Source organism: Podarcis vaucheri (genome assembly GCF_965113315.1).
Source record: "Podarcis vaucheri genome assembly, chromosome: 5".
NCBI classification, from domain to species: Eukaryota; Metazoa; Chordata; class Lepidosauria; order Squamata; family Lacertidae; genus Podarcis; species Podarcis vaucheri.
Window position 1 is genome coordinate 66,395,275 of NC_138763.1, and position 13,582 is coordinate 66,408,856.

Sequence of the window (13,582 nt, forward strand, 5' to 3'; positions counted from 1 at the left end):
AAATTCTGTGTCCCTTCAGTGGATACCACCAGGTGTAAAGGGGAGAAATAAGTCTCCAAATACTTGCAGTAGACATGTACAGGGAAGTTGCCATTGGCTTTAACTTCCAGGTACATGTCCACCATGGCCCAATTTGGACATCATGCTAAACCATGATTTAGTGTTCAGTTACAGATAGGTAACCGTGTTGGTCTGCCATAGTCAAAATAAAAAAATTCCTTCCTGTAGCACCTTAAAGACCAACTAAGTTGGTATCTGAAGAAGTGTGCATGCACACGAAAGCTTATACCAAGAACTAACTTAGTTGGTCTTTAAGGTGCTACAGGAAGGAATTTTTTTATCATGATTTAGTGTGATGTTCACAAGCTGAAATGAGCCCTGGACTTCTCCCATGTACCTGGGAATAGAACTTTGCTAATGTTTACTTTCAGTTTCTTCTAATCTTAGCTTAATCTGCGAACCAGATATTGTGATTTATAACAAACTGGTGAATTTCCAAACAAGCCCACTTCAAACCATAGCTTCCAAAGCCTCTCCCCCCCTTTTAACTGATCAGTCAGCTATAATCATGATTCTTGGTTTGCACACAATAATAGACAGAGATCAAGGGGAAACTGAAAATAAATGTTTTTGGTCATTCTCCCACCCAAACTGGATGGGAGAACATGAGGCTTGCTGATGTTAGTTCTGCATGTGATGCTAAACTAGGTATGTGGAACCTGAGTCAGTCTACATGTTAATTCTCTCCTCTTTCCTGACCATTAGCCGTTCTGGGCAGGGCTGATGGGACTCTGAATCCAACATGTGGACTACAGATTATCCACCACTGATTCAGCATGACATATGAATGTGGTGCATGTACATTTATATATACACAAACCCCTTTAATATTTATTACACTTATCCATCACTCTTTCACTGGTATACATGTGGCAAACACGCTTACACGTGAAGGTGACCTAGAATGTAAATCAGGACACTACTTAATTCTTTCTGAGTGGAGGTCTCAAAAACGCAAGAATGAAAAGCTTATGGGTGCTACCTATCAATTTGTAGGACCATTAGGAGCATTTTATTAAAACTGCCCATCAAGTGAATTTAAACCTTGTACAGGATTGGCCTATCAGTCCCACTTCATGACATTTTTGTTTTTAGCAAAAACTTCAGCAGTTTCGTGGCTTGTCAAAATGTAACTACTGAACAAAGTTCTTTAAAACAACTTTTTTTTTTGCTTCTTTTAAGTTGAAGGCACAGGTAGATCTAAGAAAAAATATAGAATCCAAACTATGTCAACTTCCAGAAAGAACACAGTACCCTGGTATTCTGTGACACTTTTGTCACAGGCATAGCTCAACTATTTAAACTTCCTTCAACTCTTTGAAATTTCTGGTATTAAGGAATAACTGTGATATATTCTGTAAGTGATACTGTTTGAATATTTGAAGTGTATGCTATAGATACTATAATGGTGTATATTATGCAATAGTATAATGATGCATAAATTTTTATGTCTTGGTTTTAAAATTATGTTGTGTAGTGGCTGGAGTGTGGGACTAGGATCAGTCAGATCCAGGTTCGAAACCCCACTCAGCCATGAAACACTAAGTGACCTTGGCCCAGTCACTATCTCACAGTCTACCTCGCAGAGTTGTTGTGTGAGGATAAAATGGAGAACCGTGCTGGTTGCCTTGAGCTCCTGGGGGGAAAGGCAGGGCATAAATGTAGTAAATAAGATAAAATAAATAATTGGAGCAAAGACCATTTTGTTCCAAAGATAGATGCCTCACATAATTCTACTTACAAGTATGGAGGCACTCAGTTACTGTCGTTGGTTTGATAAGATATCCTTTACAGATACAACAGGTGATATGGGGATTGAAATCTTTCACAAAGTGCTTCCTCTGGGTAGCCATTCGTGGCACAGGCTGGGCAATAAAATGGTTTGGACCCGATCCGTGAATCTGGAAGGCAAAGGTGGCAGGATCACAGGAGCCGGTGAGCTGCCCTGCGCAGCTGGACTTCTCCAGGCATTTGATCAAAACCCAAGGGTCCTCAGGGGGTCACGATTCCTAACCTCTGCTTCTTTTTAGAGTTAGACATCTTTGAGCCCTGTAGCACACACAAAAAAACGAAAATAAAACCCAGGAAATGGAAGTCTGACAACAGAGATGATCCCGCAGCCACATCGCAAACACAAAAGATGTTTGAACTGGCCAGAGGAAGGAAGAAATGCCTGCAACATTTGCATGCTCGTTGAAGTTAGTAAGGAAAAGCTGGAGGTAGGGAGCGCCTAAGCAGTGGCGTAGCGTGGGTTGTCAGCACCCGGGGCAAGGCAAGTAATTTGCGCCCCCTAACCCGTGGATTTGCGCCCCCTAACCCTAACCCCCAGATGTTGCACCCAGTGCGGCTGCCCCCCCTGCACCCCCCACGCTACGCCACTGCGCCTAAGAGCTTCTGATAAGAGCTCAGAGGTATAAGAGAAACCTCGAAGCTGGCAGTAGGCTTGTCTCTCCCCTGAGAAGCTGAGGGAGGGGGCTTCTCAGTTTCCTTCCAACAGTCAAGCCCCTTCCATAAACGGGGTTAGCAGGAGAGTTTGTTTCTTCCCTAGTTTTTTTTGTAAAGCTATTTACTCTCCCCCCCCCCCGCAATTTATGGTCTCACAGCTTGGTCCCGGTCTCAGGGCTGCTCCTCGGACTCCCCCTCTCTTTTAAGGCACCCGACGCCCCGCAGGCGCTCCCCGCTCCGCCCTGCGCGCCTCTCCTCTTCAGTTGCTCATCCCTGGCGCTACCCCCGGCCCGCTCGCCTGCCGGCGAAAGAGAAAGGGAAAGAGCAGGCGCGCCCGGCCTGCGTCTGACTGAGGCCGACGGGACGGCCCCCAAGCGAGCCTTCCTCCGTCGCCTGGGCCACGCCGTCGCTGCGCGCGCACGACGGGCTCTCAACCAGGGCTCACCTGGCCTCCTCCCCAGAGCCTCCTTTCAGCCCTGAGGCAGAAACGGAGCGCGCCTGAGCACGTGCAGAGTGCTTTTCCTTCCGCGCGGACCAAGAACCACTTGAACCGCAGCGCGTGCGCGGCTGTAGGGAGCTGGCTAGGGCGCAGACAGCCGGTCGCCCAAGCCCGGCTTCCTTTGGCTCAGAAGCCCGGAGGCTAAAACACGACACTTGCATTCTCAGCAAGACTGCTCAACACCGGTCTTCATAGAAGCCAACTCCTAGGGGCCGGGTTCCTTCGACCCCCTTAAAATATTTGTGGGCGTTGTACCCCCAAAGTTGATGGGCATTGCCATTCAAATGTGGGGTGTGTGCAGAACAGGGCTTAACTGTCCCTCCCATATTTTACTCAAGTTAGCATCCCTGCCAGTCTTCATTTGATTGGTATGAGGCAGGCGTGAGTTTAGGTCAGAGATCAGGTTTGCAGATAGCCTTGAATCCTGGCATCTCTCCTGGGCTCTGCCTTTAGGAAAAGGCACAAGGTATTTTCCCTTAACCGCATCCAGCAAGCGTTGACAGAAAAACACTCCCTTGAGCACCTGTAGAATGGAGCGAGGATGCTAGTGGTTTGGTAGGCGCTGCTGCTATCAGATATGTGGGGCAGAGCCCTAGAGATAGCTAGTGCTGTCGCCCCACCCCACCCCAAACGTATTAGAGAAAGAGTCCCCTTTCATTCCAGATCACATTGCTATACTCTTCAACTGCACCTGTCTGAACAAGAGTCCAAGTAGCACAAACTGGAAGTTGCCATCTCCACACTGTAACAAATCACACTTCGCTGGCTTTCCCCTCCAGGAAAAGCACCTTCTGAAGGGCATCCCTTGCAGTGGAGAAGCATCCCTTTCCCAGCCAAATTATTCAAGAAGGTGAATACTGGGAGGACAGCAACTTCCCTCCTCACTCCCAAGAGAGAATGAATGGGCTTTTTGTGGCAATAAAATATGAATGTTTTTAAAATTCTGTAGAAATGGCTGCTCCGCTTGCCGTTAAAAAGTGAAGCATTTCGTCACAAGCTTGAAACAAAAACACCTATTTTCCTTCGTTAAATCTTGGATGAAATGCAAGCCATAAAACATTTCAAAATATTACAGCGGAGTTGTGTCTATGTATAATTAAACAATCCATACCAGATCGCTACTGTTGTTGCCCTGTTCAGTTTTGAACTTGCCAACCTAAAATAAAAGCTTCCCAAACAAGGAACTCTTTTGGGATATCCATACATTTTAAAAATCAAAATAGCCTGAAGTACTGAATTCAATCTTTTCTTGATCATTCAAGTTTATTTTAAATAGCTGCATATATGCAATGCTGAAGTATAATCCCTAAATTCCTTTAACCCCCCCCCCAATTACTTCTACCTGCATTCACCTTCTTTTCCTCTACTGCCTTCATTACATCTGTTTGTAGACTGCAAGCCCAACTGAGGCAGAGATTGATTGATGCACTTGTTTTTTAAGGAGAATATGCATGGAGACACTTTGGCCCATGTAATAACTGCACAACATACTCTAATACATTCTCTATTTAAATAATGGGAATGTACACAAGGAACTACTACATGTTTGATTCAGCAGTGATATTTAAGCAGGCTAATTATTGGAGACCTGCTTGTCCCATGGCTGTGAATTACTATTTCGGTACTAAGTACACATTTGTTACACACGGTGACAGGATACTGTGCTCATTATGGTATAATTTGGGGACAGAACAGTACATAAATGTAGCTGATATGTAAACATACCTGATGCTATGTTCTAAACCTTAATATATTTAAAGAAAAAATACAATTGTTTTCAGTGTGGTTTCTGATTGTGTAAAATTGTTTGTCGGAGTAAAGCCACAACAGACAGACAGACAGACAGACAGACAGACAGACAGACAGCAGTAACAATGCGTCTGGCTGAAATCATGCAGATGTGTTGTCTCTACCAAAATTAGCCAGCTGCATGAAAAACTTCCCTTTTCAGGAAATTTGTCGTCTAAGGGTAATGAAAGAACTGCATCTCCAGCTGCGTTGCTGCCAATAAGCCTCCATTCCCCTTTTGTAAAATAATAAAAAAAACCACAACTCCATATTAGTCAGGCAACTTGACAATTAATTAGCCACCTTTCTACAGTCCACATAAAACATAAAAACAGTAATATAAAACCAGCACCACGAAACAATAAACAAACAAAAAAAAAACAAAAAAAAAAACAGAAGCAGCAACAGGAAAGTTGCAAAAACCGTCAACGCTGTGACTCTCAATTGATGGTGGAGGAAAACCCCAAGATCAGCTATGGTGTATTATGTTAGTTATAAAACCAGAAAAGTAGCTTTACCTGCAGACCATTTCCAGCTTTTTTCGGAAGGCACATGTCCCTAAACTGCAACGATAGAGCAAGGAATATGAAAAGACTAAACCTATTGTACACTTCAGTTGTTTTATCACCCCGATACTTTTCGACCATAATACAGCTCTTTTTAAAATCTCATACAGGCTTGAAAGAGCTATACTTTAAAGAGAAAGTATATAATATAGAACTATCAGACAAAGATTTATAGAAGTAATAGAATAACACTTAAAAATTACGTCTCAAATAATGAAATATTTGTCCCATACAACTCAGATGCAATTTATTTAGCCTGGCTTCCCCTAAGGTACAAGAGGATTATGGTGTCAGCTGAAGCAGAAATTTGCTTTCCCTTGAAATCAGTGGACCAGTGGATGCATTTAGGATTAGGGTGTGTACGTATAACTTTGATCATGACCTAAACATGTAGCATAAACAGATACATACACACTATCCTGGTTATTGCTAAATGTCTGGTACACTGGTCCTACAGTAGAAATTACATTAGAGATTAGCTCTAATAGTTGTTCTGTATTTGCTTTGCAGAGCAGACCACAAAACTGGTTTGATTACTAACTTTCACATATGTTATTGGGACTTATTGCTCTATCTATGCTATACTTATCTTGATCCCAAACTTTCATTGTCAATTCTAATTTTTAACTCCATATATGCCTACCATTAAATGTCTCTGTTCTTGATACGTTTGATCCCATTAAAGGGACAAAAGTAAATCTAAACCATTGCATTAAAACCAAAATCTTTCAAACATGCTATCTACTGCAAATGTTTATACTAGTTAAAGGGCAGGACACTGGATTTTGACTGAATTTCATGGCAACTTGTCATGGCATGAAGGGAATTTGTACAGACAAGCAAGTTTATGTCTAGGATTGCAAATTAACTGAAGAAACCCTTTTTGACTTCTCATAGAAGTTTTTATGTACATGGAAAAGGAAGCTTTCAGTTAATCATGTGATTTTTTTATTATTCATTTGGCAAATAATGCAACTTTAATTGATTGGAAAAACAATGGTTGTGAAGCAAAACTTCATTTTTATTTTGATGCATTCCTATTGCAAGACACGCCATCTTCAAAAATACATTACCTTCTGTGTAAGTACTTTTTATAAGTAGCTATTAAACATTTTTTTAAAAAAACAACAACCCCAATTTAAAAATAAATTAGAATTGGTATGCAATTCTAATTGTAGCAAAAGCTAGAATAAATTGACACCTTAGTATCATATGCTAACTCGCAGCACAATCCTGTGCATGCTTACTCAGAAGTAAGGCACCGTGTACAGTGAGAATTACTCCTTGAAATATGACTCTAGAGTTGCAGCCTTAATTAAACACTCAAGGAATAGCAGTAAAATTAGCACATTTTCACCCATCTACTGTATGCTTAAAATTAGTTCATTTGAGTTAATTGTCACATATACATGCCTCCGGATTGTGAAAAGCCAACAATGTAGTGCTTTCAGACAAAGAGTACTCAGACTGTGTGATAGCAAGCCTCCTTAAGTCTAGGGAAAATGGTAAAAAGCTCCTTTCAAAGCCACTCTGACTAAATCTATTTTAAAATTAAAGTTTTATTGTGTTTGCTTTTGCATGCTTTTTGATTGTCTTAAAACATTTTAAGTAGGTTTGTTCGCTTTTTAAATGTATTGCTCTATCACATGTGTATTTGCTGCCCTGGGCTGCTTTGTGAGGAAGGGCAGGATATAAATTTAATAAATAAATGGAACATAGGGCTTGCCCTATTCCCCTAAGACAGCATACAAAGGAATCTCTTGATTATTTTGTGTATTTTTTAAAATACCTGCATCTAGAGAGCTATTTTAAGCATATCCAATTATTTATTTTACTGTTCTAAGTGCTGCCACCCCAATTTTACACCACAAGAACAAAACAGTAACCAATGTACCACTGCTTGTTTTCCTTTTCCAGGTTCACAGGAGCGAAGTTCATATACCTTTCGTACAGATTTGCGGAGGTTGTCATTACCTAGCAACAAACTTGTCCATAATTTGTAATGATCAATTGCATCACAAATTGAGCACTATTGTCTCCAGAATCTCTTCTCCAGCTTATAAGGTTCAATGAGATTCTGCACTGTCAGCATTCAACAGGCGCAGCATGCAAAAGCCAGCTGATTTGTTAGGTACACACACTCAAGCTCTTTATCATTAATCCCTTACTCTCAATAAAACTCTTGATTGGTTGTCGAGAAAAAGCACAGGCAGCCACGCTAGTTCGTATGTTCCAAAATCTACAGTCATGCCAACCAGTGTCGTAAAATAAGCGAGCAGGCTTTTGAGTTCTTCAGAGCTGCTTAGCATGCTGGAGGTTAAGCAGACTTTGAAAGATGGATGGCCGTTTGTCCTGGGTGCTTTAGCTGCAATTCCTATATTGTAGGGGGTTGGAGAAAATGACTCTTGGGGGTCCCTTCCAATTCTGAGATTCTATAAAAACAGGAGAAGGGGTGGGGGAGAAGCTGGCGTGATGGTAAAGAAAGCCATAAAGTCTACAGCTGTTTGAATAGCTTTCTCGGACAGCATAATCCTATACATGTTGTTGCAGAGGTACGTCTCACAGTATTCAGTGGGCCTTATTATCCAATACTGTAAGTGTGTTTCAGACTGCGGCCAAAATAAACTATAACACACCACAAAACAATATAACTAGGGTACTAACAAAAAGCAGCAGCTGACTGCTGCCTCTTCCTTCCCCAATGCCTACCTGTGTGGTCCAAGAAGAAGAGGAGTTTGGATTTGATATCCCGCTTTATCACTACCCGAAGGAGTCTCAAAGCGGCTAATATTCTCCTTTCCCCTCCTCCCCCACAACAAACACTCTGTGAGGTGAGTGAGGCTGAGAGACTTCAGAGAAGTGTGACTAGCCTAAGGTCACCCAGCAGCTGCGTGTGGAGGACCGGGAAGCGAACCCGGTTCCCCAGATTATGAATCTACCGCTCTTAACCACTACACCACACTGGCTCCAAGTTTTACAGTTTCAAAGGTAGTTCATGGAGGTAAGTGGTGAGCGGTGCCCACTGGGTAAGGTAAAAGGTAAGGAGGCCAGAGACAATTATGGGCAGAACCAGCTAATGTTAGCTTCTTCTTCCTCCTTCCTGCTGCATTTTAGAAAGGCAACACTTGAGACTGAGGAAGAAGCCGATAGCCAGTGCCACCCTCTAGTCCTTCTGAATCTGGCCCATGGATTGTCCGGGAATCAACGTGTTTTTACATGTAGAATGTGTCCTTTTATTTCATAGAATCATAGAGTTGGAAGAGACCACAAGGGCCATCAAGTCCAACCCCCTGCCAAGCAGGAAACACCATCAGAGCACTCCTGACATATGGTTGTCAAGCCTCTGCTTAAAGACCTCCAAAGTAGGAGACTCCACCACACTCCTTGGCAGCAAATTCCACTGTCGAACAGCTCTTACTGTCAGGAGGTTCTTCCTAATGTTTAGGTGGAATCTTCTTTCTTGTAGTTTGGATCCATTGCTCCGTGTCCGCTTCTCTGGAGCAGCAGAAAACAACCTTTCTCCCTCCTCTATATGACATCCTTTTATATATTTGAACATGGCTATCATATCACCCCATAACCTCCTCTTCTCCAGGCTAAACATGCCCAGCTCCCTTAAAATGCATCTCTGGGTTATTTGTGGGTCAAAGGATTTCGCTCATCCCCCCCCCTCCCGCCAAATATAGTCCAGCCCACCACATGGTCTGAGGGACGGTGGACTGGCCCACAGCTGAAAAAGGTTGCTGACCCCTGCTCTAGTCTGGCTGTAGGGAGGGAGGTAGACAGGTGGGGCTGGCTGAGAGAAGACTGGGTTTGGTGGGGCAGGGTCCGCTTCCTTGAATGGACCAGCCTCCCTTGCTTATGGTTGTGCATCCATTCTTCTTTGGTTTGTGCTCTGATGTTCACACCTTTAGTGTTTTCTACAGACCAGTCCTCAGGATTCTAGTCAACAGGGGGTGGGGGAGATGAAGAGAAAGCACAGAAACAATGAAAGGTGTTGGGAGGTTGAAAAAGTGATTACTAATAAAGAGGGGTGTGTTTGTATGTGTGTTTTCAGATCCTTCCCAGTGCCCCTCCTGCCTGAATCAGGGATAAGCCATGAAAACAAGCTTCTGAAGGGAGCAAGTACTCAAAAAGAGGTGAAATGGCCTTCCTTTTTGCTCCCAAAGCAAGGCCAAAGGACTGAGCGAGGTTTCTTCCTGATGGTAGGGGCTTGGGTGTGCATGTGGGCAGTATATGCTTTTCAGACAATCACAGTGATAGTGAAGCAAGAATAAATAAAATTAATACTTCAGAACAAACATTGTTATGTAGGTAATTTTTGATTGGCTTTTGACATGCTTCATTTTTGTGTGTCTTGTGAAGTTGCATAGGACAAACTGCACTCTACACATATACTTTCTCAATTTGGAACATGCCCATTTCATGTTAAAGCTCATTAATGCCGGTGTGCCAACAGTCCCTGGAGTCTAGGCAAAACTGGTCTCCAAGTGGCAAGAGTGTTGTCTAGCAATGCTAACTTTCATTTTCCCACCAGGGACCGAGCATAGTGCTGTTTCAGCATTGGAGCTGCTTTCCACAGAGAAAAAGGGTAACCCATTTCCCCCCTAGTTTTCACCATACAACTTGTTGCACATCCTTTCAAAGTTGTTGCACCAGATTCTAAGGGCCAGGTGGTTGAGAGGGCCATGATTCAGATTGGTGGAAAGGGTTTCTTGGCCATGGAGGAGACAAGTGAGAACCAGACTGTTATAGAAAAGCAGGGAAATGCCTGTTTTTAAAACTCAGATGAAAGGATGTAGTTTCTTTCAGTGGTAGATGGAGATGCACTTGGGCAACAAAATTCATTCACAGGAACATGAACAAAAAACATGTCACAGTAGACAGCATGCTTACAAATGGGCCTTAGACTGGGCATTAGAAGAGATGAAATGGATCTTAAAGTTGACCAAGCTTTGTAAGTCCAGTCATTATTGCAAAAAGCCCAAAGGTTTTTTGGAAGCAAATTTGTTGTTGCTAATATGCCACTGAATCCCACCTGCAAATAACAATTGTCTGGAAGTGCCCCTAGACTAGCATGCCCAGGGGTTCCAAAACCCCTGGAGATGGCTTAAACCAGGGCTTTTTTTCAGTTGGAACTCAATTCTGGCACCTGTTTTTCTAGAAAACCATCACTGGTTTAAACCAGTGTTTCCCAAACGTTTTTGGGCAACGGCACACCTGTTTACCGGAAAAAAAATCTCGCGGCACACCACCATTAAAGCCCCGCCCCGTGACGTCAGCGCGCAGCGTCACGCCGGGAGGGACACACAAAAGTGAACGTTTTTTCCCTTCCCCTTGCCGGGGTGGGAGGAGGCAGCAGAGCGAGGGACTGAGGGACGGCGGCAGCTGAGGCGGCGGCGGCTGTTGTGGTGGTGGTGGCGATAGCGGGCGGAGGAGGAGCCGTCGCCGGGAGTTGCTGCTGCTGCTGTTGCTGCTGCTGCCCGGACATGCCGGCCTCCTCCTCCTCCGCTGTCTCGCGCTCCTCCCTTTTGCGCGTGCTGCCCCGCCGCTCGGCACCACCACCGCGGAGCCGCCCCCGGCTCGACGCGGATCCTCGCCGCCGCCGCCTCTCGCCGCCCGACTCGCCCGCCTCCCTCCCACGGCACACCAGCCGGTGTCTCACGGCACACTAGTGTGCCGCGGAACACCGGTTGGGAAACACTGGTTTAAACCATTATTATCACTCCTATTTTTTCTTCTTCCACACCACACAAAATGAATGGTCATGAGAGGTTTCACAGCGTTGACCTAGGGTTCTTTCTAGTGAAACTGTGCCCCAAACAGTGCATGAAAATTCATTAACTGTTTGTGTACATTACATTTAACTTCACTTCTGTCCCAAATGCCCATCATCTCCACCATCAAGAAAGCAATTGTATACAACACCTGTACAGGATATGAATTTGCAACGATGGACCAAGTATAAGGGTGCTTCATATATTACAGTAGAATTAGGAACACATGAAAAAAATAGCACATGGTATCTTATACAACAATGATTGAAACATAGAACTAAAAAGAATTTGCAGTTACGGTATTCCACTCAGATCCAGATTAAAATATGTTGTGACAAAATCCACATTGTACCACCCTAGACATATTGCCAGATTGCATCTTAGCTTAAATTCTGCTAAAGAACTACAGAATCTTATTGACACCTGTTGTTTCATATTATTTACTCTTACTGTAAACTCCCTTTTCCTCTACCTGTATTCACAATTGAGAAGTTAGTTCAAAACATTCCACTTAAAATTCTGTCTTGTGCCTGACAAGAGCAGGATTATAACTCCTGTTCTAGTTCATCAGACAATTCAAATGTATTTTCCCTTAAATATATGGGTAAATGAACCGACTCAGCAGCTTGGTCTTTCCAGGCTGCAGTGTGATCTGTCTGTCTGTCTGTCTGTCTGTCTGTCTGTCTGTCTGTCTGTCTGTTTGTTAAAGCTACAGGGAGAAAGAAAAAGGGAGAGAGAAGTCCTCATACAGGAAATACAGCTTTGTCACCAATAAAAAACAACAACTAAACACATCCACCTGCACTAATTTATTCAAGCTACTTTTCCACAGATGGGCAAGCGAATTTGGATGGTTAAAATGCAGTCTGTTATGGTGAACTGAAACAAATACATATGCAGCTTATTTGTTCAGTCACCACGGCAAACTATTGCCAATTTTAGATGAGCCGTTCCTAGTTTCAAACCAGTGGCAGTTAACAGTTTCAAAACTAATATACCACACTAACATTAATTAATTAATTAATTAATTAATTAATGGGAAGTTGATATAAAAGTTGATTCTGGCTGGGAGCAGTTCACAAGATCTTGTATTTTTGTTCATATGCAAATGTCTCAAAGTTCATGTGCCACTGATCCTGGATTACAATTGGCCCTAGAAAGCCCTTTTCCATACCTGGAGTAAAAATTGAGGATGCTTCTTCTTCTCTGCCCTTACTGAAATGCCCTTCCTACCCATTTACCTTTCCTAAAGCGTAATTAGGCGGAAGGCCTGCTTCAAAATATAATGTATGTCACCTGCATGCCATCTTTTCTTCTACAGAGATGATGAGAGAAAACAACAGTATTCATTGCTGCTTATGAGTAATGATTACAAATCTACACCTCCCCCCAAGATGGACTACTTGTAGTTAGCATATGATGCCTAAATGTGAAGCTTCCATCTCTGCACATGTATTTCATTTAGCCCTTTCCCTCTACTCATGAAGCACAGGATTCTTTGGAAAAACTACTACTAATTCGGTAAAATCATAAAGAGGACAGACAACTCTGCAGTTTCCCCAAGTTCAGATAACTACTGCTCATGTTGAGTCTTGCTAAACACCCACAACAGCTTCTTGCCTCTACCCCTGTGTTTTACACACACACACCACAAAAAACCCTGCCAGTCTGTGCCAATACTATAATGCTTTATTATTACTTCCATTAAACCCAGTCTGTGGAATTCACCTGTTTCTAAATAATTCCTTCCGACCTTCACCAGTCACAGGATTTTATTATCAGGTATAAAAATCAACATGGAATTCAGATATGACCTTTGGGAGGAATTAGAGAGTTCGTGTACAGATTACCTCATCTTTCTGGGAACATTAAGGAGAACCAAATTATCTGCAATAAGTATGACCTTGCCTCTTCTCATCCCTTTTTCATTGCAAAACAAGAATGGAACAGAGTAACGTAGGGTTCTTCTGGCCCAGGAAGGTTTGTGTTAGATGTAATCTTATCTCAACATATACAAAACTGTGAGAGCATTAAAGACAGCTACGTTCAGGTAAGAATCCAAAATACTGCGCTTGTCTGGAAAGGCAGAAAAGTCTGACGTAATTCAGCACTTGTTTGATCTTCTTGTGCTGAGCAAAAGTTTCCTTGTTTAATGCTTTGATTTTTCCAACACAACATCCTGTGATTAGAGATTACTTTCAAGACCGTCTTTATTTTCTACCCACAGTGCAGCCTAGATGTCCATGACCTTATATACCACATCTCCACTATTCCTGTGTCATGTTATCAGTGGTGGCTGACAAGGTCCTTCGTTGGGTGAAATCACCCAGCATCGTTCCATGGCCACCAGGCGAGATCCTTGCTCATATCTTTTAGCCTTGGGAGGTGTAGGATAGGAAGGTTAGGCTGCAGCCAGAATAATGTGGGTTACAGCTACATGGTTTTTG

The 13,582-nt window shown here is 43.0% G+C and overlaps 1 protein-coding gene and 1 long non-coding RNA gene across 4 annotated transcripts in view; one reads left to right on the forward strand and one right to left on the reverse strand.

The window, feature by feature from the left end:
* Positions 1-13,582, reverse strand: part of PCGF5 (polycomb group ring finger 5) — a 40,467-nt gene that overhangs the window by 19,825 nt on the left and 7,060 nt on the right. For all 3 annotated transcript variants that reach the window (XM_082222225.1, XM_082222224.1, XM_082222226.1), the window contains exon 2: positions 1,802-2,109. In XM_082222225.1, the coding sequence (XP_082078351.1) occupies positions 1,802-1,913 (112 nt within the window). In that variant the 5' untranslated portion in view covers positions 1,914-2,109. The remainder of the gene's footprint in view (positions 1-1,801; positions 2,110-13,582) is intronic.
* LOC309532204 lies at positions 6,357-9,659 on the forward strand. Its single transcript, XR_014219647.1, has 2 exons — positions 6,357-8,359; positions 9,416-9,659. It is a non-coding gene; the product is annotated as an uncharacterized lncRNA (long non-coding RNA).